Source organism: Haematobia irritans, chromosome 1, assembly GCF_050003625.1.
Source record: "Haematobia irritans isolate KBUSLIRL chromosome 1, ASM5000362v1, whole genome shotgun sequence".
NCBI lineage: Eukaryota > Metazoa > Arthropoda > Insecta > Diptera > Muscidae > Haematobia > Haematobia irritans.
In genome coordinates this window covers 36,481,525-36,503,423 of record NC_134397.1, presented here as the reverse complement: position 1 = coordinate 36,503,423, position 21,899 = coordinate 36,481,525, and the positions used below count along the sequence as shown (strand labels likewise).

The 21,899-nt window shown below is 30.8% G+C and overlaps 1 protein-coding gene across 5 annotated transcripts in view; it reads left to right on the top strand.

The window, feature by feature from the left end:
- The window catches only part of faf (ubiquitin carboxyl-terminal hydrolase-like faf), a 39,036-nt gene that overhangs the window by 3,953 nt on the left and 13,184 nt on the right, over nucleotides 1-21,899 (top strand). For all 5 annotated transcript variants that reach the window (XM_075289808.1, XM_075289809.1, XM_075289810.1 and 2 more), the window contains exons 2-11: nucleotides 4,886-5,717; nucleotides 10,988-11,136; nucleotides 12,712-13,691; nucleotides 13,766-14,023; nucleotides 15,595-17,598; nucleotides 17,668-19,039; nucleotides 19,110-19,500; nucleotides 19,564-19,879; nucleotides 19,948-20,101; nucleotides 20,184-20,334. In XM_075289808.1, coding sequence (XP_075145923.1) covers nucleotides 5,368-5,717; nucleotides 10,988-11,136; nucleotides 12,712-13,691; nucleotides 13,766-14,023; nucleotides 15,595-17,598; nucleotides 17,668-19,039; nucleotides 19,110-19,500; nucleotides 19,564-19,879; nucleotides 19,948-20,101; nucleotides 20,184-20,334 — 6,125 coding nt within the window. In that variant the 5' untranslated portion in view covers nucleotides 4,886-5,367. The remainder of the gene's footprint in view (nucleotides 1-4,885; nucleotides 5,718-10,987; nucleotides 11,137-12,711; nucleotides 13,692-13,765; nucleotides 14,024-15,594; nucleotides 17,599-17,667; nucleotides 19,040-19,109; nucleotides 19,501-19,563; nucleotides 19,880-19,947; nucleotides 20,102-20,183; nucleotides 20,335-21,899) is intronic.

The window sequence follows — 21,899 nt, the reverse complement described above, 5'->3', positions numbered from 1 at the left end:
ATCTATATATTCTTATATATACATACATACTATATATGTACTAAATTTATATATACTGAAAGCCTATATACGTGGTATGTGTCTGGACATGTCTAGGAGTTCCTCGTAATATACCAGAGATCAAGAACACTGCACACACACACACACATAGTGGAAAATTAAAAAATCATATATATAGAATTTTCGTTGTAACATAGATTGTTTTAATAATAATCTACTAGCATTTGTTATTATTACCAACATGGCCGTATGGTCCGGTGTCAATGACACATATTTCCAGTAGAATTTGATTAGATCAATTTTCGCATACATAGAAAGTAACAGCAGCAGCAGCTTGTCAGTTTGTGAAAATCAGCTGATTTCTTAATCAATGCCTGCACATTTGTCACACCCGTTAGCAATACGAATGCAATTGCGTTTCGTGCGCCTTAATGAGAGCTATGCTTTAATTCTTTTTTTTGTTTTAAATTAATTTTCTGTATTCTACAAAAAATTAGAAATGTATTCACAATCATCTGTGTGTCTGTGTCACCAGACAATGGTCATGGAAAGAGCCGTCTAAATGTTTGAATGGCCGGTGGTGGTTATTATAGCCGCATATAAATATTCATTCAGATAACATACAATATTATGGTGGCATTGCTATAGCCGATTGTGTACGTGGATGGGTATAAGCGTCACCAATCAAAAAATCAAGTTATCTCACATAAATTGGTTTTGTTTTTCATGCATTCCACTGTAGGATGCAGAGTATAGCAACATTGCCATTCTGTTTGTAAGACATTATAATATTGACCTTAGGCACTATATATTATATATATACTCTTGGCTGTTTTTTGTACTTTAGTTAGTAGCATCCGTCGATTCGTAATTTTGGCGAATATTTTAATATTAGAAGAGAGTCATATTTAGTAACCATATAAACTCATCTTGGGAAGCATTGGATGCTATTCCTTTTTTCTGATTAAAAAAGATTTGGGGTCAATAGGCTTTGCTCTTGATATAATGGGTTCCAAAGGTTCCACCTTTCTTCGTTGATTAGCATTAAAGCGTTTTTATAACAATATTTCAGTCACCCTTGTAAATAATTGTTGATTAAATGGTTGAATAGCCTGTTGCTTTTGTATATCAAGTTACCTTAGGTTTTGTTCTGTCTGAAAATGTATGTTTAAACTAAACTTATGCCACCTTCTTTGGACTTGAGACTAGAACCTTTTGAAGCACATGAAAATAGATGATCGACATTGTGATCGAAATAACTAACAGATATTACAGTCTGTCGAAACCTCTGCAGGTATTAACTCTTGGTCATTGCCCGGTTTGGTAACTTTAGTAGTAATTCGTGTAGTAATATCTGTGGATTTTTCTAGATGGGTTGCCGTTCGTTTTTTATGAGCCTCTATAGTTTTTCGACTATGAAATGTCGACTTTACTACTATTTTTCAATTTTGAATAGTCGGCTTTCCACTGTATCTTTCAATTGAAAAGTCGTCTTCGGCTATATGCGAATTTCCCTTATAAGCTATGGGAAATGCAATTATGTCACAGGCTAACAATTGTGAAACGGTGACAAGTTCAACATTTGTGGGCAGAATAGTCTAGGTTAGGTTAGGTAAGGTGTCAACCCGATGTATCAGGCTCACTTAGACTATTCAGTCCATTGTGATACCACAGTGCTGAACTACTCTCTTATCACTGAGTGTTGCCCGATTCCATGTTGAGCTAAATGACAAGGAACCTCCTTTTTATAGCCGAGTCTGAACGGTGTTCCACATTACAGTGAAACCATTCAGAGATGCTTTGAAACACTCAGAAATGTCACCAGCATTACCGAGGTGGGATAATCTACCGCTGTGTCTCACGTACATACACGGTTGCACAGTTGCTAGAATTCTACAAAAAACGGTAGATTTTTTTAGTGTTTGGATTGGTAGAATTTCTTATGATTGTGTGGGTTTTGCATAAAATATTCATCTCCAACTAAAAGGTACTTCACAAATTTTTGTATTTTTATTTTCTTATAGAAATAAAATTTTGCCAAAATTTTTTAAAGAAATAAAATCTTACCAAATTTTCCTATAGAAATAAAATTTTGACAAAATTTTCTATGCTAATAAAATGTTGACAAAATTTTCTATAGAAATAAAAATTTTAACAAAATTTTCTATTAAAAAAAAAATTGACAAAATTTTCTATAGAAATAAAATTTTGACAAAATTTTCTATAGAAATAAAATTTTGACAAAATTTTCTATAAAAATATAATTTTGACAAAATTTTCTATAGAAATAAAATTTTGACAAAATTTTCTATAGAAATAAAATTTTGACAAAATTTTCTATAGAAATAAAATTTTAACAAAATTTTCTATAGAAATAAAATTTTCACAAAATTTTCTACAGAAATAAAATTTTTAACAAAATTTCCTAAAGAAATAAAATGTTGACAAATTTTTCTAAAGAAATAAAATTTTGACAAAACTTTCTAAAGAAACAAAATTTTCTATAGAAATAAAATTTTGACAAAATTTTCTATAGAAAAAAATTTTGACAAAATTTTCTATAGAAATAAAATTTTGACAAAATTTTCTATAGAAATAAAATTTTAATAAAACTTTCTATAGAAATAAAATGTTGACTAAATTTTCTATAGAAATAAAATGTTGACAAAATTTTCTAATGAAATAAAATTTTTAAAAAATTTTCTAAAGAAACAAAATTTTGATAAAATTTTCTAAAGAAATACAATTTTGACAAAATTGTCTAATACCTCGTTCACATTACACTTCCAAAATCAAATGTAACTAGCTTTCAACTGTCAATTGCCTTATAAAAAGGGATTTTAAATCCCGTTATAATAGATATCAAGTTTAATGTGTATAAGGTATAAAACATAAAATTTTCTTAAACAATATTTGATGGTTTGGTAATTTGTTGGTACATTTTTCTTCAAAATTTGGTAAGTGAATTATATGTCTTCTCTTGCAGTTACCAACATCGACTAATCTACATCAAAAGTCGACTTTTTGAGAAAAGAAAAGTCAATTTTCGACTTTTTATCACTAAAGGAACTTGAGCAAAGTAGTTACACTCATGCTAATAAGCGAAATAACTTTCTTCCTATTTGCATATTAAATTCAGATGAATTATTTTTTGTTGATATTTAGCATTTTCGTATATTTTATTCAAACTTTTTCTTTTTTTGCTATAGCTGGTATTCTAGTCTGATGATATCTTTATTTATGTTAGTGTTCTATTGTGTTTTCTTTCTCAAAGTTGTTATAAATTATTTTGTGATGTCATTATATTTGTGCCTTCTGGTTGGTGGGGGTGATTGCCTGTTATTCTCGTATTTGCTACACAGGCGTCTGAGCCGCATATAAGAACAACACAGAGAAATCGCATAAAATACCAATATGCATAAAACATTTAACTTGGTTTTTTAAATCGTAGGTATGACGGTTGAATGCAGAAAAAAGACACCCTCAATAAATGCCCATAAAACGATTGACTATGGTAATTCCCAATTTGTTTATTTGATGTACGATATTAATGTCTACAATTGTTGAGTTAGGTTAGGTTAGGGCTACTAATACCTCTAGGACCTTTGTGATACCAAAAGTGTTTCAAGAAAGCTGTACTTTATATTGAGAACAACTTTAGAGCTTGCCGCCAGTATGTGTGACACAATTTTATGAAATGAACCTTTCGTGAATATACAATCCATGGAATATCTGCAGCGTATATTTATTTATTTTCTTCCCACTACTACTTTGACTACATGTAGTTCGGTATTATTTGCACAGGGAGGATTTTGGTGCCCACATGAAGGTGGTTTACGGGGGCAGTATTCTGACAGGTCGTGACGCTTTTCTGCTGAATATCGATTGTTTCAAATGTGCTCCTTATGGATGACCACTGACATTCCAATTGTCTTAAAATAGTCAACAATTGTTTTGAGAGTACCCTGTTACTCCTGGGTTTTGTTTTATCAAGAGAGAGAGAGAGAGAGAGGGCATCGACGAACACAAGTTCATGGATTACAATCACGGTTGCCTCTCCAGCCAAAAATAATCAACCAAAATCTGGAGAAAATTTTACCAAAAACGAACAAATAAAAAAATCTTATTTTGTTTATAGAATTTTTTTTTTAATTTTTTTTTTCTATAAAAAATTTCGTGTTTTTTTTATAGAAATTTTTGTCACAATTTTATTTCTATAGAAAATTTCCTGTTTTTTTATAGAAAATTTTGTCAAAATTTTATTTCTATAAAAATTTTTGTCACAATTTTATTTCTGAAGAAAATTTTGTCAAAATTGTATTTCCCAAGAAAGTTTTGTCAAAATTTTATTTCCCAAGAAAATTTTGTCAAAATTTTATTTCTATAGAAAATTTTGTCAAAGTTTTATTTCTATAGAAAATTTTGTCAATTTTTTTCTATATTCCTAACATTTTTGTTATTTATTTATTATTTATTTATCCAACCACCAACCTCTGTTCCTGGTTAACTTTATGTTTTTGTGTGAAACGTAAAGCCACAGTAATCACAAATTCCCTCGAAACCTCTTTACAAAACAAAAATATATATGCATAACTAACACATGACTTTATGTGTCCCATGTTGTTGTTTTTATTCTACTTTTGTTGCTAGTTTCACTACCCATAATCAACGGCATGGTCACCACCCCTACAACCACCACCAACGTTTAAATTCTGGAAAGAGGATGTTGGACATCCTATATACCCCTTGTGATTTTTATTGGAGTAAATTATTTCTTGTTCTCCTTTTGGGGTACAATATTTGTTTTTGCCTGCCTTCCCATGTTGCCTTTGTACCAATTTTCTGCTTTATCTTTAATATTTTCTTTTTGTTCTTCTATTTGCAGTTTATGGATTTTTGATTTGCCTTTTGCCAGTGGAATATGTAATAACGCTTGCTTAGGAACCCTTTGCTGTTCCTAAGGCACTTCCTCGGAGCATACAAGAAGAGAAAAGAATTTCCCAGAGAATATAAAAATTCTTGGGGATACATAAGAGGAAGGAATAACATCTATTTGGTATCTAATAAAAGCTTTGCATTTTAATCCTAGTACTAGTTTTAGTTTGCTGAAAATAACCTAGAGTTTCACAGCGAAACCGTTTCCTCTTTTGAGTGAAAGAAAATCAGAGGGATATTTAACAGCGGCCGCGGCGTCGGGAGGATCGAAAAAGGAAGCAAAATTTTTGCTGCTTAGTCGTTAGTTTTTCATTACAGAAAAATATAACGTCCAACTGCTGCTTCCTTCTAACATAGAAAACCCCATTTCTTCGACTACCACCGTCATCATCGTCACCACCACCATCATTCCCATCATCACAGATCATAAGCATGAAATTTGAACCACGTCGGGCCCGGGCTCAGTCGTCTGCCTCGGGTAGTGGCAGTAGCGGTAATGATAATTCATCAACTACAAGCACTTCCTCAAATACCACTTCATCATCGTCGACATTAGTGGGTGGCAGCGGCGGTGGGAGTAGCATTGGTGGTGGCGAATCATCATCTTCGTTGTCGTCGGCCAACTTAAGTAATACAACAACGCCTAATCCTGCAGAGCCAAATATTTCTTCGGTGGTGCCCAATACTAACATCAATACCACCACCACCACCGCAACTTTAAGCACCAATAACATGATAGATCCCCAAACAGAGACTCCTGGCGCCTTAGTGTCGGACACAGTGTAAGTGTAACATGCACAAATGTTTTACTATTTCAAAATATCCTACAATGAAACATATACACACATCCATTTATAGTTGTTGGATAGTTGACGAGTGTATGTACATTTATACATGCGCTAAGTTTATTTTACATTGGTTATTGTCCGGTAGTAGTATACTTTCTCCGACCAACAACGACCACAAACAAATAACTCTTTTTTATTATTATTTTTTTGTGGCAATAACATTGCGTGTTTATTTGTTATGAAATGTTCTTTTTCTTTTGTTTAGTTGTGTTTCTTTCAAATTTTGTGCACGGCATTTTTAAGGTATAGGGCCTATTTGGGCATACGAAAGACATAAGGGCTAATGAAGTTGACGCATGAGTTTCTTTTATTATAAAAACAAAACTTAGTTTTTGTATTTTTGTTTTCTTTGTAAAAAATAGGATAATAATTAGCGACCAAACCGGTCAATACTTTCTTTTTTGTTTTTAAAATTTAGGTTAGGTTGAAAAAGGACCCAAATTGTCTCCGTTTCATGTAGACAGACATACATTTAAACGAGCATGCGGCATTAATACACGCTTGCCAAACTTTGGATAATTATGCGAGTGGGGTATTTATTAATTCTCCCTTAATTACCTCATAGAGGTATATAAACATATACGTCTATTTACCTTAACCCTGCGATGCATGAATGGTAAGCATGGTTGTCACTTGGACCATAAAAATTCTACCAAAATTTGGAGAAAAAAACTTCCAAACAAAAAAATTTTGTCAACATTTTATTTCTATAGAAAATTTTGTCAAAATTTTATTTCTATAAAAAATATTGTCAAAATTTTATTTCTATAAAAAATTTCGTCACAATTTTATTTCTATAGAAAATTTTGTCAAAATTTTATTTCTATAGAAAATGTTTTCAAAATTTTATTTTTATAGAGAATTTTGTCAAAATTTTATTTCGATAGAAAATTTTGTCAAAATTTTACTTCTATTGAAAATTTTGTCAAAATTTTACTCCTATTGAAAATTTTGTCAAAATTTTATTTCTATATAAAATTTCGTAAAAATTTTATTTCTATGTAAAAATTTGTCAACATTTTATTTCTATAGAAAATTTTGTCAAAATTTTATTTCTATAGAAAATTTTGTCAAAATTTTATTTCTATCGAAAATTTCGTAAAAATTTTATTTCTATGGAAAATTTTGTCAAAATTTTATTTCTATAGAAAATTTTGTCAAAATTTTATTTCTATAGAAAATTTTGTCAAAATTTTTTTTATGGAAAATTTTGTCAAATTTTATTTCTATGGAAAATTTTGTTAAATTTTATTTCTATAGAAAATTTTATTTCAATAGAAGATTTTGTCAACATTTTATTTCTATAAAAGTTTTGGTTAACATTTTATTTTTATAAAAATTTCTGAAGGACCTCTTAGTTGGAGAAAATATTCTGCAAAATCTACCAAACCATCAAGAATTTTAGCAATCAACCAAACAGTAAAAAATATACCATTTTTGGTAGAATTCTATCAACAGTGGCAACGGTGATGGTAAGGTCCCTATGAATTTTTTGGACTTTTATGTATGTATAAATCTGCCTGTAAAAATACAAAAGAAATCATTACTATAAATATATATAGGAACCTTGGATTAACTTTTATGTTATTCTAGCAATAATTTTATATTTTCTGGATTTTAATGAATATAAAAAATAAAATAAATAAAAATCTTAATTTCCAAACAAAAAATAATAATAATAATAAACAATGTAATAATTGACCCTACATTTGTACCGACAGCACATCTGTCGATTAAAATCAAAAATGTTTTTTGAAATGAAAATCGAAATTCCATTGCTCTCATTCTCATAACATTTTCAGGGTCTCATAGACTTGGTTAGGTTAGGTTATAGAGGATGACACCAAATCTGTAGAACGGATTTGCTTACATATAATTTGAAATAAATAATAAAAAAAGAAATAGTGAAATAGCATAACATTTCAAGCATTGAAACGAAATTAATGCACCAGATGTTTAAAGAATGACTTTCAGCCTATGACAATCCCGTGTAAAATCCATTGCGTTTGGTCCGATTTTGCACAACGTAACATGAATTTTCTCATGATGTATGTAAGAGTGTAGGATGACAACTTCTTCCACATGCCCAATATACAAAAAATATTGTGTAAAAATATTTAATTTTACTGTCGGTGTTTTCTTTTATTCCATTTATATTTTTTGAACAAAAAAAAAAAAAATACTACACTTGTGTTTGTTTTGGTTTACGTGTTACGAGGTATAAGGGATTGTATATATTGATGAAATTGCAACATCAAAAAATACAGAATTTCTTCTCATGTTTAAAATATTTTTTTTTTTCCTAATAAATATTAAAAACAAATTTGAAAATTTACGATACTTATACTAAACAAAATCTATTCTATTGTAAATTGTTTGTTTTTAAAAATATTAACTCATACAAAGGTGCACCTCCTATTGCGTTTTATCGTCTATCTTCGTTATCATTTCTTTTGTGTGCGTTTATTTTTGCATGTAGAAGCGGTTTTTGTTTTGTCTTGTCTTAGTTTTCACACACAGAACATTTCAATATATTTTAATGTGTATTATGAAAAGAGAAACATGCCAAATAAGTCCAAGTTTAAGGGCATAACGTCATAAACAATGACATATTGAAGAATGGATAGATTGTTTTTTTTTTCTAATTTCTTATCAATTACCTGGTTTCTAAGGGAAGAGAAAAATAATAATAAGATGATCAATCATTAGTGATCGAAAAATATATGCCAATAATCTGAATTCGATCTCCACTAAACCGCTTTTAACATCTTACAGTATAAATTTCGATATTCATAAATAATGTTTTCTTTTTTTCTAAACGAAATATTTATTTCTGTTTATGTTTATCTGTTATTTCTATATCGTACACCACTATGTGGTTAGGTTATAATCCCAGCAAAAAAAAAGGAGCACTATTTCAGCACGAATGTAAGGGAGAGAGGCAGTACTAACTACTTACAAAACAACCGAATCAGCGCTGATTTTTGTGGGTGATGTCCCGATTTAGAGCAGCTTCTACATAGCGCTGATATAATTGGTCATTTTAATAGAAATATTGCTCAGAAGTGATATATAATCTTGAGTATAGCATTATTAGCGTGAAGGAAAACAGCACTACCTTTCATGCATCTATACTGCATGAATTGGTTGCAATAACGTAAACGAATGATCATAAACTGGTTTGATTACTCGTTTACATTATTGCCACCGAATTCATGCAGCGTGGATGCACTGCCTACTTTATTGTATACCAAAAAGCGCAACTAAGCTCTTACTGCTAAAGTATTTTTTTCAGGGTATAGGTATTCACAATTATTATATAATAAAAAAAGCTGCAGAAGCCTTGATGAAGGCAAGTATATTCTTCAGATTGCAGACCCGTACATCAGTAATATCTTATTTTGCAAAATTTAATTTCGATAGAAAATTTTGTCATAAATCAGACCTTAAAGCTGTAGACAAATCAGTAGAGCAAAAAACAGCACTTGCAGCTCACTGTGCAACAACAGGACACAAGCCCAACTTCACAGACGTCGAGATTCTTGCTCAAGAGAATAATCATAGGCGTAGATACACTCTTGAGATGCTTAATATAATAGATCTCTCTCCTGACAAGAGAATGAATTTCAAAAAAGACACGGAAGAATGCGCGAGAATGTATCGACACATCATAAACAAGCATGGACACAAACGAAGCTTAGTGTACGGTGACTTGCAGAACGAACAGCATCACACAAACTCACGTTAGTTATTTTCAATATATTATATCTAAAATAATATTGTGATTTGTGAACATTAAAAGTAATTTAATTTTTGTAATTTATGTAGATACAAAATCCCAGAAGATGGTTAGTGGCACTAACCGAAATATTGGAAATAAATATTAAAACAAATCAATAATCGATTGTTTCTATGACCTCAAGCCGAACAAAATTAATAATCAGAATAAACATAAAATAGGTCAACAACACTCAAAAATATTTTTAAAATTTAATTTCGATAGAAAATTTTGTCAAAATTTTATTTCTATAGAAAATTTTGTCAAAATTTTATTTCAAAAGAAAATTTTGTCAAAATTTTATTTCCATAGAAAAATTTTGTCAAAATTTTATTTCCATAGAAATATTTTGTCAAAATTTTATTTCCATAGAAAATTTTGTCAAAATTTTATTTCTATAGAAAATTTTGTCAAAATTTTATTTCTATAGAAAATTTTGTCAAAATTTTATTTCTATAGGGAAATTTTGTCAAAATTTTATTTCTATAGAAAAATTTTATCAAAATTTTATTTCTATAGGAACATTTTGTCAAAATTTTATTTCTATAGAAAATGTTATTTCTATAGAAAATTTTATTTCTATAGGAACATTTTGTCAACATTTTATTTCTATAGGAACATTTTGTCAACATTTTATTTCTATAGAAAATGTTTGCCTTTAAAATTTAAGATGGAGATACCTTTATGATATATCTAGGCCGTTTAAATATAGCAAGCTATACTTTGATTTCATCCCGAATATACGCAATATGATTTAGGAAATATAATTTATTGAACAAGGTAGGAAATAAATGAATGGTTAGGTAGGTTATCATAGTCATTGCGCCCGACTTTTGTTCTTTCCTATGTGTTCGCTTATTTTGTTGCCTAATATTGTTTACACGTAATGACTAAGCGGCCTTTAAGTAAATAAATATAAATAAAATGTTTTGCTTATAGCCAAAAGAAAAAGAGCTACAATATCAAAACAACTCTACAAATAGATTTTTTGTTCCTCTCGCAACCCTCTCCAGCAGTATCTACCACCGAAGAAAACATCTGATAAGAAGTCTAATTATAATGCAAAACACTCGCGCTCATTCTTACTACATATTCTTGTTATTGTTTTATTGTATTCTTCCTTCATCACAAAATATGCGTTTAATATTTTTTACCCATTACACAGATTTTCTTTTGTGTGCGATTGTTTTTTGTTTTTGTGTTTATCAAACATTCTAATAAAAATAGATTTTGTTGTATTTAAATACACGTACAACAGCTATAATAGCTTAGAAATTCTTATTAATGATTCATTTAGTTTCGAGTGTGTGCATATGTAAGTTTGCAATTGTTGACAAATAATTGTTATTTTCCCCCGTTTGTGTGCTCATATTCCATATTTTCTTTTATTGTTTTATATGTGTATTTTTAATTGGTTTTATTTCAGATCGCCAGAGAAGCTGATATCATCATTTCCCACAAAATCGTTAACTTCATTAATCCAGAAAATATCCAGTCCACGATGGGTTGTTCCCGTTTTGCCAGAACAAGAGTTGGAAGTATTATTGAATGCTGCCATACAGCTAACAGCAGCTGGTAAGTTTTGATTTTTACTTGAAATCGAAATCTCTAAGGGGAAACATTGTGGGGAATAAAGGGAACTTTTCAAATTTTAAAATAAAATACCATATATAGCTATAAATGAGCAAGATTATAATCTTCCAATGGTGGAAAACGATTTGACTTTAACCAAAAGCTGGAAATACTTATTAATTTAAATTTCACGCGGAAATCCTTTCGAACAAAGAATCAAAGCATCGCATACTCGGTTGCCACTCCTACCAAAAATAATCTAACAAAATTTTAAGAAAATTTTATCAAGAATCTACTAAATAAAAATTTGTATTTTGAAGTTTTCGATCAAAATTTTGTGGCTAGTATGAAAAAATGTGTTTTCTTCGAAAGAATTGTTTTATTATTTTTTTTAGAAGTTTATTTTAGTTGCTACTTCTAGAAAAAGGGAGAATTTACTTACAATGGACTTTTATAGTAGGGCCTAACAAAAACGTAAAACTTTAAAAATATTGAATTTACAGAATATTTTGTTTTCTATAAAAAATTTTATCTAAATTTTATATCTTAAGAAATTTTGTAAAAAAATTATTTCTATAGAAAATTTTGTCAAAACTTTATTTCTATAGAAAATTTTGTGAAAATTTTATTTCTATAGAAAATTTTGCCAACATTTTATTTCTATAGAAAATTTTACCAAAATTTTATTTCTATAGAAAATTTTGTCAAAATTTTATTTCTATAGGAGATTTTGTCAAAATTTTATTTCTATAGAAAATTTTGTCTAAATTTTATTTCTATAGAAAATTTTGTCAAAGTTTTATTTCTATAGAAAATGTTGTCAAAATTTTATTTCTATAGACAATTTTGTCAAAATTTTATTTCATTCGTGTTTTGTTTTTTATTGTTGGTTTGTACTGTAATCATATTTGTTGTTTTGATCTCAACTTTAAAACCATTGTGTTGACTAAACTACAAGAGTAGCTTAACCAACAGAGGAAAATTTTTGCAAAATTTTATTTCTATAGAAAATTTTGTCAAAATTTTATTTCTATAGTCAAAATTTTATTTCTATAGAAAATTTTTTCAAATTTTTATTTCTGTAGAAAATTTTGTCAAAATTTTATTTCTATAGAAAATTTTATTTATATAGAAAATTTTGTCTAAATTTTATTTTTATAGAAAATTTTGTCAAAATTTTATTTTTATAGAAAATTTTGTCAAAATTTTATTTCTATAGAAAATTTTGTCAAAATTTTATTTCTATAGAAAATTTTATTTCTATAGAAAATTTTGTCAAAATTTTATTTCTATAGAAAATTTGGTCAAAATTTTATTTCTATAGAACATTTTGTCAAAATTTTATTTCTATAGAAAATTTTGTCAAAATTTTATTTCTATAGAAAATGTTGTCAAAATTTTATTTCTATAGAATAAATCTTTCAGCTGATGGTAACGTAAATCTGCATATGCCAGATAAAACAATATAGATTCTATAGACTTCCCTGTTGTATTACCCTTACATATGTATTTCGAAAATAAAGAATTTTCCATATTTATGCATTTGTTATAAACGTTTTACTTTACTCTCCTTTATAGGAGTGGATCATGATTGCGAGCCATGCGTTGAATTTTATCGCAGCGCATTGACAACATCATTTACGAAAATTCTCACAGATGAGGCTGTTAACTCCTGGAAATATACCATACATCATTGTATTTTGATCTCTTGTGGCAAACTATTACACTTGATTGCCATCCATATGACACGTGATAATCCGTATTTATTGGATTTATTGGCTTTAGTCTTTGATCCAGACAATAAATACAATAATTTTAATGCTGCTCGACATCCAGAATGCTATTCACCACCGGAACATTTATGGGGTGTATTAGATGGCAATAAAATGTTTGCTAAGTCACCACCAGAGCCAAAAAATCCACGTGGCTGGTTAGTGGATTTGATTAATCGCTTTGGCCAGCTAAAGGGTTTCGATAATCTACAGGAGCGTTTTAATCGGGGTCTATTGCTATTGCGTAAGCAACAAGAACAACAAGCTGCAGCAGTAGCCTCCGGTTGTGCCAAAGCTACGGGTTCTAGGGCCATGTTACAACCGGATCCTGAACAAGAGAATAAATTGACATTGGCCTTAATCTACAGTCTGCTGAGGCCATTCGGTCAGTGTTATGAGCTATTGACGCCAGCAACAATTTCGAAATATTTTATGCCCATATGGAATGTGGTCTTAGATTTACTCGATAGTTTTTCGGATGAAGAGTTAAAGCGAGAGGCCAAACCTGAGGGGCGTAATGACTATATTAATGGTATTGTAAAATCAGCACGTTATTTAGCTAGTCGTTTGCCTGGACAAGAGGAGCTGATAAGAACTCTGGAAATGTTTCGCCTCAAAATGATTTTACGATTATTGCAAGTGTCCAGTTTCAATGGCAAAATGAATGCCCTAAATGAAATAAATAAGGTACTCACATCAGTGTCATATTATTCGCATAGAACACCACAGATACAACATTGCATGTCCGATGATGATTTAGATTGGTTAACGGCAGAAAGAATGGCAGTAAGTAAATGAAAAACAAAAAACGAATGTATATAATAATTTTTTTTTATTTTTTTTGCTTTGTCCTCCATTAGGCCTGGATCAAGGAATCAGATGTTTTGGGCATAGTTCTTAAGGATTCTTTACATCAACCCCAATATGTAGAGAAATTGGAAAAGATAATTAGATTCTTAATTAAAGAACATGCTTTGACATTGGAAGATTTGGATGCAGTGTGGAAAGCCCAAGCTGGCAAGCATGAAGCAATTGTTAAGAATGTGCATGATTTATTGGCCAAATTAGCTTGGGATTTTACACCAGAACAGTTGGATCATTTATTTGAATCATTCCAGGTAAAAATAACATTAAGAAAAATCTAACAGAAAATCTAAATAACATTAATGCGAATGAAATTTTTTTTCCAATAATCGAAAATTCGACAATTGCAATGCTCAAAAAGTACAAAGTTATCTTTAGAACCTTTTTTACAATGCTTAAAAAGAAGAAAGTTACCTTTAGAACATTTTGAAGAATTAAGAAAAGTCGACTTTCCAAATTTTCAAAAAGTCGAAAAGTCGACATTTTGATTCTCGCGTTACAATCACCGTCGCCACAGTTGGTAGAATACAACCAAAAATGGAAGATTTTTTACTGTTTTGTAGATTGGTAGAATTTTTGATAATTTGGTAGATTTGGCAAAATATTCCTCTCCAACTAAGATGTACTTAATTTTGTTTTAGAAATACAATTTTGACAAAATTTTCTATAGATTTTTTTTTTCTATAGAAATAAAATTTTGACAAAATTTTCCAAAGAAATAAAATTGTGACAAAATTTTCTATAAAAAAAATTTGACAAAATATTCTATAGAAATAAAATTTTTACAAAATTTTCTATAGAAATAAAATTTTTACAAAATTTTCTATAGAAATAAAATTTTTACAAAATTTTCTATAGAAACAAAATTTTATCAAAATTTTTTATAGAAATAAAATTCTGACAAAATTTTCTATAGAAATAAAATTTGGACAAAATTTTCTATAGAAATAAAATTTTTACAAAATTTTCTATAGAAATAAAATTTTAAAAAAATTTTCTCTAGAAATAACATTTTGACAAAATTTTCTATAGAAATAAAATTTTGACAAAATTTTCTATAGAAATAAAATTCTGACATAATTTTCTATAGAAATAAAATTTTGAAAAAATTTTCTATAGAAATAAAATTTTGACAAAATTTTCTATAGAAATAAAATTTGGACAAAATTTTCTATAGAAATAAAATTTTGACAAAATTTTCCAAAGAAATAAAATTGTGACAAAATTTTCTATAAAAAAAATTTGACAAAATATTCTATAGAAATAAAATTTTGACAAAATTTTCTATAGAAATAAAATTTTGACAAAATTTTCTATAGAAATAAAATTTTGACAAAATTTTCTATAGAAATAAAATTTTGACAAAATTTTATATAGAAATAAAATTTTGACAAAATTTTCTATAGAAATAAAATTTTGACAATATTTTCTATAGAAATAAAATTTTGACAAAATTTTCTATAGAAATAAAATTTTGACAAATTTTTCTATAGAAATAAAATATTGACAAAATTTTCTATAGAAATAAAATTGTGATCAAGAACTTCAAAAAATTGTATTTTTTTTAGATTTGATAGATGTTTTGTAAAGTGTTCCTAAAATTTTGGTATATTATTTTTGGCACGATTGGCAACCGTGGTTATAATCCTTATTTGATACGCTGCTATCCTGAAACAGAATATACAAGATAAATTCCTCTTGCGATTCCATTTGAACACTACGTAATCGTTTAAATTTGGTCTTTTGTAAAATTTTCTATTGTGTTGTGCCCTTAATCTAGCGGCAAGTTTGTATCATGTATCACAATATCAATTCTCAATTATAGGCCAGCATGACAACAGCTAACAAACGACAAAGGGAACGACTTTTGGAATTGATAAGACGTTTGGCTGAAGATGACAAAAATGGTGTTATGGCCCAAAAAGTATTAAAACTATTCTGGACTTTGGCTCATAGCCATGAAATACAACCGGAAGTCTTGGATCAAGCATTAGCAGCGCATGTAAAAATATTAGACTATAGCTGCTCGCAGGAACGAGATGCACAAAAAATTGTATGGTTAGAAAAATGTGTGGCCGAACTTAAAACGGGAGAGGCATGGGTTTTGCCAGCACTTCGTTTAATACGAGAAATATGTTGCCTTTACGAATCGTCACCCAGCCATGCACCTCGGTCTCAGCAATCGTTGAATCGCCAACAGGTTATAGAAAGGCTACAAAATGACTATCTCTTAGTAATTTTAGTTACCAACAGTCTGACATCGTATATGGAAAAAATTCGAACTATGATTGCCGATATGCCCAATGTGGATCCTGCGGCTTTGTGTATAGATGGTCGATTCCCGCATAGTATGCAAATATCAGAACGTTTGGATTTTTTGAAATTTCTCCTAAAAGATGGTCAACTTTGGCTATGTGCCGATCAAGCCAATCAAATTTGGCATTGCTTGGCCGTTAATGCTGTATTTCCTTCAGATCGTGAAGAATGTTTCCGCTGGTTCGGCAAACTGATGGGTGAAGAACCGGATCTTGATCCCGGTATCAATAAAGACTTTTTCATAAATAACATTTTGCAATTGGATCCTCATCTGCTAACGGAATCGGGTATTAAGTGTTTCGAACGATTTTTCAAAGCTGTTAATTCCAAAGAAGACAAACTGAAGGCCATACATCGGGGTTACATATTGGACAATGAGGATTTAATAGGCAAAGATTATTTGTGGCGTGTCATAACGACAGGCGGCGAGGAGATTGCCAATAAAGCAATAGATTTGCTCAAAGAAGTTTCGACAGCCTTGGGACCGCGTCTGCAGGAGAATATTTGTGATTTCCATGAAATGTTTATTGGTGAATGCTGTGAACGTTTGCGGACTCATTACACTAACATAATGATAATTGGTAAATCATTGGGGGGCAGCAATAATTTGGCACCCATGGTGCCCGAGGACAACAACCAGGCCGATCAAAACGATTCGAAAGATTCCAAAATGCGTATTATTGAAGCCGAGAAAATGTGCCGTATTCTAAAGGTTCTGCAAGAATACATCAAGGAATGTGATCGTTCATTCAATGGTGATCGCACTCAACTACCTCTGGTACGTGCTACACGAGGAAAATATACTAGTCTCTATATACGATTTCAAACCCAAAGCCGACCCATTGATGATATTGAGATTACAACGCATAACAATGAAATGGTTTCTTCGTTTAAACGTAATCTGCTCAAACGCATAAAGGGATCCTCGACGGCCAATATTAAGGTAGACCTGCTCTATAACAATGGTGAAATGATAGAAATTGGTGATGAAATAAATCCCCTACTGCACTATTCGATAAGGGATAAAATGATTCTAACAGCAAAGCTGACACCAATTGGTGCCGGGCTGGCTAGCAGTCCGGATACCTCCAGTGATTCGAGTACTGGTTCTCCACCTAGACCTTGTCCCGATATGTCACGCGTAGAGTCGGAGAGTACATTGCCTGGTGTGATCATCTCACAAAATTATCAATATACGGAATTCTTTCTGAAACTATACCAAATGGGTAGTGATTTAGAGCATGGACGACTACGTGAAAGTGCAAAAACGTTGCTGCATTTATTACCCTGTGATCGTCAGACTGTTAAAATGTTACAAATTATGTGTGGTATGCCGGAATTGGCTTCGCCAGCTGCTGGGCCACCACTTTCTTCGGGCAACGGTGGAGGGGCGAATAGTGCAGCAAAAGATGAGGAGACTGGTTCTGGAAACATCAGCGGAAGTGGTAGTATTGGTCCAGCAAATGCAGATGGCGTAGGTGGACAACAGTCCCACAGTCCAGCAAATGACCAGGTAAGGGCTTTTTGATGCCATCCCATTTATATCAAGTATTTATGGGATTTTTTCGTTTTTTTTTTACAGATAAAACCAGAAGCCTGTACACCGGAAATGCTATTTTTACATCCCACCCCAGCTCAAGTTCACTATAATCTATGTGTGCTTAATAGTCTCTTGATACCCGCACTTGATCCATATGGTGAAAATGCTTTATTAATACAATCATCATGGCTGCATTCAGGTTGTGCCCATTTTATACTGGAACTATTGACCAAAAATAATTTCTTACCCAATGCTGACATGCACACCAAACGTGCTTCATTCCAGTGTGTGCTGAGACTAGCCAAACTTTTCCTATACATTGTCGGCTGTGTACTGTCACGCGTTGGCGATGAGCCAACACTGTGTGACTATGATGTAGGATCCCGTTCACAAGTGGAAATTCTTAAACAAATTCTAACCTCAATACCAAATACCTCAGAGATTACTTTAAGGGCCATCTCACAAAAGTTGGCTGAGAATTTGGCCAGCGAAATGCTGTCGGCTAGTCCTGAAGGTGAACGTTGTCGTGTATTATTTGCATCCACTTTGCAGTGGTCGTGTCCCGATATATCTACAATTAAGGCAGTAGTCCAATTGGCTTGGGCTTCGTCCTGTGGCAATCTCCAAGCATTGGGTACGAAAAATGATTTTGCCGATGACACCTCAATGCCGGATAGTCAAGATTTTATGGTGTGCAAAGAAGCCTTAGAGGTCCTAACAATTTCTTTGGTCTTGAATCCCAGTGCAAATGAAGCTCTTAATGGCGATACACTGTGGTCCAAATTCATAACATCACTGATTTTGAAAAATCAATCTAGGCATGTGCGCCAAGTAGCAGCCGAGCAGCTGTTTCTCACTTGCACTTATTGTGCCGGAGATCGGCGTCCATTTGCTTATATGGTTAACTTGTTGGTGAGTTCGCTAAAGATTTTGGTGCCCCAACATGAAGCCACTTGTGCTGATTTCTTCCAATTACTGTGTCGCACTCTATCCTATGGCTGTTTGGTAAATTGGCCTTTGAATGTGGGCGAAGGTTTGCTAGGAGAAGAAATCAAATGGCTACAAAAGATACGAGAGAATGTCACCAATACTGGTGACATACAAGTCCACGAGGATTTGCTTGAGGGTCATTTGTGTTTGGCAAAGGAATTGATGTTTTTCCTATTGCCCGAAACGAAAGCTCAACTCAACGATTTAATACATGAGCTAATCGATGCATTCTTATTCACCGCCTCCAGGGAGTATTTGCATTTACGTAAAAGTGGTAAATTAAAAACTGAAACTGCCCCCCCTCCGGTGTGTCGTAGTCCACACACAATAGCAGCTGCCTGTGAATTATTGATAGCATTATGCCAGAATTGCGTTCCTAATATGAAACTATTAACGAATACTCTAATAGATTTTGTTTGTACAGGTGCGTCCCATTAGCTAATTCCTTTTTTTGTGGGAGATAATTGATTTTATTTTCACTTTGTTTGCTATAGATACCGAGCCATTGCGTGAATGGGATTACTTGCCACCTGTAGGGGCCAGACCAACCAAAGGTTTTTGTGGTTTAAAAAATGCTGGAGCCACATGCTATATGAATTCGGTATTGCAACAACTCTATATGGTACCCTCGATACGTGTGGGTATTTTGAAAGCCGAAGGAGCAGCAACAAATGAAAATGAAGACTTTAGTGGAGAGCCTGAAACGAATGTATTGGGTGGTGGCGGTGGTGGTGGCTCATCGTTATTCAATACCAATGATGATGGCAATGATATGCGTAAAAACTATCATGTTGTCATATTAAAGCATGTACAGGCCATATTTGCCCATTTGGGTCATAGTGCATTACAATTTTATGTACCACGTGGTTTATGGACACATTTTAAGTGAGTTTTGAAAATGTGTCTATTAAAATTTCGTTTTACTTATTTGCTTATCTTATCTAATAGGCTTCAAGGTGAACCTGTTAATTTGCGTGAACAACAAGATGCTGTGGAATTTTTCATGTCACTTTTCGAGAGTCTTGATGAAGGTCTCAAGGCCTTGGGCCATACACAACTAATGAATGCTACACTGGGTGGATCATTTAGTGATCAAAAAATTTGCCAAGAATGTCCTCATCGTTATTCCAAAGAGGAGCCATTCAGTGTATTTAGTGTGGATATACGAAATCATAGTTCATTAACAGAATCTCTTGAACAGTACGTCAAAGGTGAACTCTTGGAGGGCGCTGATGCATACCATTGTGATAAATGTGATAAGAAAGTAAGTGTATAACTTTTTTCACATTTTTTTATATTTAAAATTAATTTTTGTCTTTTTCTAAAACATAGGTAGTTACAATTAAGCGGTTATGTGTAAAAAAATTACCGCCTGTATTAGCCATACAATTGAAACGTTTCGAGTATGATTACGAACGTGTTTGCGCTATTAAATTCAATGATTATTTTGAATTTCCCAGACTTTTAGACATGGAGCCCTATACAGGTATGAATAATTTGCCTTTATATAATAACCGGGTGGTCTATATGTATGATTAAATGTCTGTCATTATTGTTTTTTTTTTTAGTATCTGGCTTAGCCAAACTTGAAGGTGAAGTAATCGAAGTTGGTGACAATTGTCAAACGAATGATGAATGTACTAAATATGAATTGACTGGCATTGTTGTACATAGTGGTCAAGCTTCGGGTGGACATTACTTCAGTTATATTCTTTCAAAGTAAGTATTTTTTTCAGGAACAATATAACGGGGTAAATTATTATGTACACTACATACCCATATACCTTATATTTCGTTGTGGTATTTTATTATTTAACCTTTTTTAATTTTTAATTGAAAGTAAGAAAAGTGCGTAGCGTGAAAAGATAGAAATAAAAAAAAAGCTAGATTCAGAATTTTACCAACATTATTTTTTTTGAGAATATTTTCTATAGAAATAAAATTTTGAGAAAATTTTCTATGAAAATAAAATTTTGAGAAAATTTTCTGTAGAAATAAAATTTTGACAAAATTTTCTACAGAAATAAAATTTTGACAAAATTTTCTATAGAAATAAAATTTTGACATAATTTTCTATAGAAATAAAATTTTGACAAAATTTTCTATAGAAATAAAATTTTGACAAAATTTTCTATAGAAATAAAATTTTCTATGGAATTTTCTATAGAAATTAAATTGTGGCAAAATTTTCTATTGAAATAAAATTTTGACAAAATTTCCTTTGTAATAAATTTTAACAAAATTTTCTATAGAAATATAATTTAGACAACATTTTCTATAGAAATAAAATTTTGACAATATTTCTATAGAAATAAAATTTTGACAAAATTTTCTATAGAAATAAAATTTTGACAAAAGTTTTTATAGAAATAAAATATTGACAAATTTTTCTAAGGAAATAAAATTTGGCAAAAGTTTTTATAGAAATAAAATTTTGACAAAATTTTCTATAGAAATAAAATTTTAACAAAATTTTCTTCGGAATAAAATTTTAACAAAATTTTCTTCGGAATAAAATTTTAACAAAATTTTCTTCGGAATAAAATTTTAACAAAATTTTCTTCGGAATAAAATTTTGACAAAATGTTCTATAGAAATAAAATTTTGACAAAATTTTCTATAGAAATAAAATTTTGACAAAATTTTCTTCGGAATAAAATTTGGACAAAATAAATAAAATTGACAAAAGAAATAAAATTTTGACAAAATTTTCTATAGAAATAAAATTTTGACCAAATTTTACTATTTTACTTTGGTATCACAATGGACTGAATTTTCTAAGTGAGCCTGACATATCGGGTCGCCACTATACCAACCTAACTATAAAAATTTAATTTTGACCAAATTTCCTATTATTTCGATAAAAAACAATTTTGACAAAATTTTCTATAGAAATACAATTTTGATTAGAAACGTGAAAATAGGATTTTTTTAAATTTGGTAGATTTTTATATGTATATGACACCAATTCATGTAAAAAATCAACCTTTTTTCCCTCATTCCTTGATACGTTTGGTACGTTTTGTCAAATAGGCTAATCGTCGAAAAATCATACGTTGGCGTTACGTTACGACAACGTTACAGATTTAGATTTATATCCACAGGCTTTAAGTCAAAAAATCGATGTTACAAAATGTCGACATATCGAAGTCGATTTTGCATGAACATTTCGTACCTTTTGGTACATGTCCCCATCACAGTTGGCGTTTCTTGTAGTAGCGATGGGGATGGAATTGAAGTTTGAAATGCTGTCAGGGATAATGGCAAAAGTCGGAATCCTTTTT